Source organism: Mus pahari, chromosome 7, assembly GCF_900095145.1.
Source record: "Mus pahari chromosome 7, PAHARI_EIJ_v1.1, whole genome shotgun sequence".
Lineage (NCBI taxonomy): Eukaryota > Metazoa > Chordata > Mammalia > Rodentia > Muridae > Mus > Mus pahari.
This window is the reverse complement of record NC_034596.1, coordinates 30,108,795-30,110,775: the sequence shown is the minus strand read 5'-3', so window position 1 is coordinate 30,110,775 and position 1,981 is coordinate 30,108,795. Positions and strand designations below refer to the sequence as shown.

Here is a 1,981-nt window from a genome sequence, read left to right as displayed (position 1 = left end):
CAAAAAACAAGCAAACAAAAAAGGCAAAAAACAAACAAACAAACAAACAAACAGAACAAACTAGTCCCCCAAGCTCCGATCTGTCCCTGATCTCACAGCCGTAGTGGGTGGAGATCCGGTGGTCCCTGTGAGACAACCATTAAGAGTCACAGCTCTCTGGATTTGAGAAAGGGAAAGAAAACAGGAGGGTGAGATTCGTGAGGAAAGATCCTGTGTCCTTCCCTTCCACCAAAGTGTCTCTGTTGCTCCATAAATAAAACGTCCCACCACTTTGGGGTGAGCGCTATAAAGGCAGCAGGAAAACTGTCCCCGGGCATTCCGGTCAGGCAGAACTCCGGAGCCCAAACAGGTGAGTTTATCACAGAAGAGATGCAGTTGGCTGCACCCCGCCCTGTCGTAACTCTCTAGGGAAGGGACTGGTCAGGCGCCGCTGGCGGGGTGGGCAGGACAGACACCAGAAAAAGCGAAACAAGAGGAAGCTAAGGGTCAGACCGGGAAACTCGCACCTGTCCTTAAATGGGACTGCCCTGCTGCAGCCCAGAGTGTGCGTGGAGCAGCGTCTCCGATCGAGTGCGGGGAGTACCGGACCCTTTCCCTGTCTTACGGGCCCCAGTCCGATCCCGGGGAGATTTCAGGACGCGGACAGCGCCCTGACTTGCCCAGGGAGGCCACCCAGTCCAACACCCGAGCCCTCAAAGTGAGGTTCCCTCCAGGACAGCGGGGATTCCCGGGTATCTGGTGCGGGAGACGCTGCAGTCCTCGGGTGCCATCCTGCAGGTGGCCGGCCGCGGGGACGGTTTGCCAGCGCCGAGGACTGCGGGACGAGGACCGGCTTTCCGAAGTCGCTGCCACAGGTGGCACCCGAGGCTGTTCCCAGGTGCCCGCTGCGGACCGTTTGCTCGCTCCGCATTTCCGAACGTCTTCCCTCGTCGCGTTCCCTCCAGGCCGGCGGTCCCCGGGTTCGCAGGCCATGGCAGCGCGGGGCGGCAGGTCGGAGCCGCTGCAGCTCGCCGAGTACGGCTGCAGCTACGCGGTGTCGCGGCCGGTGTACAGCGAGCTCGCCTTCCAGCAGCAGCGCGAGCGGCGCCTGCCGGAGCGCAGGACGCTGCGGGACAGCCTGGCGCGGAGCTGCAGGTACCGCGGGGCAGCTGTCAGGGGCCGGGGCCACCCGTCCGGAGAAGGAGCGCGCGCCGTTGCCCGGTGCGGTGGCCCGCCGCGCTCGCGCTTCGGGCGCGGATCCTGGACAGAGGTGGCTCCAGTAATCTGGGACTGGAATGACTGCAACTTTGCCTGGAGAAACTTGATGGAGTAGTGAGAGTCACGACACTACTCCCTGTCTCTGACTCTGAGTCTCTGTCTCTCTGTCTCCCTCTCTCTGTGTGTCTCCCTCTCTTTCTCTCTCCCTCTCTTCCCCTCTCCCCCTCTCCCCCCCTCCTCCTCTCCCCACTCCCGCCCTATTCTAATGAAACCTGGAGTGTACCTTGGTGTCCAGTGGCTCCCTGCTTAGGGAAAACCTCTAGAAAAGGGGCTCATCTAATAGATGCCGGACTAGTCTAGCCACACCAAGATCAGAATCAGGGATTAAAGCTAGGAGACAGGTGTTCCAAGTGCTTCAGGAGACAGTGGGATTCCCCACACAAAACCATCATGTCCTTTAACCCCAAGGAGCCCAGAACCAGACACCACAAACTTTAAAAACGTGACACTCAGCCAGTCGCCAGATTTTCCTCTTAAAAAACAAACAAACAAACAAACAAAAAAACAAAAAACACTTTTGCTGGGCGGTGGTGGCGCACGTCTTTAATCCCAGCACTTGGGAGACAGAGGCAGGCAGATTTCTGAGTTCGAGGCCAGCCTGGTCTACAAAGTGAGTTCCAGGACAGCTAGGGCTATACAGAGAAACCCTGTCTCGAAAAACCAAAAAAAAAAAAAAAGGGCATGCACCACCACCGACAATTCTTTGAGATTTATTACGTGCATA

At 57.7% G+C, this 1,981-nt stretch overlaps 1 protein-coding gene across 2 annotated transcripts in view; it reads left to right on the top strand.

Moving 5' to 3' along the window:
- Positions 1–321: 321 nt before the first annotated feature.
- Slc26a4 (solute carrier family 26 member 4) overlaps positions 322–1,981 on the top strand; it is a 46,418-nt gene continuing 44,758 nt past the window's right edge. Inside the window, exons 1-2 of one of the 2 annotated variants that reach the window (XM_021202432.2) lie at positions 322–349; positions 778–1,134. In XM_021202432.2, coding sequence (XP_021058091.1) covers positions 971–1,134 — 164 coding nt within the window. In that variant the 5' untranslated portion in view covers positions 322–349; positions 778–970. Of the gene's footprint in view, positions 350–552; positions 1,135–1,981 lie in introns of those variants that run through there. The other variant, XM_029540932.1, reaches the window with a different exon arrangement.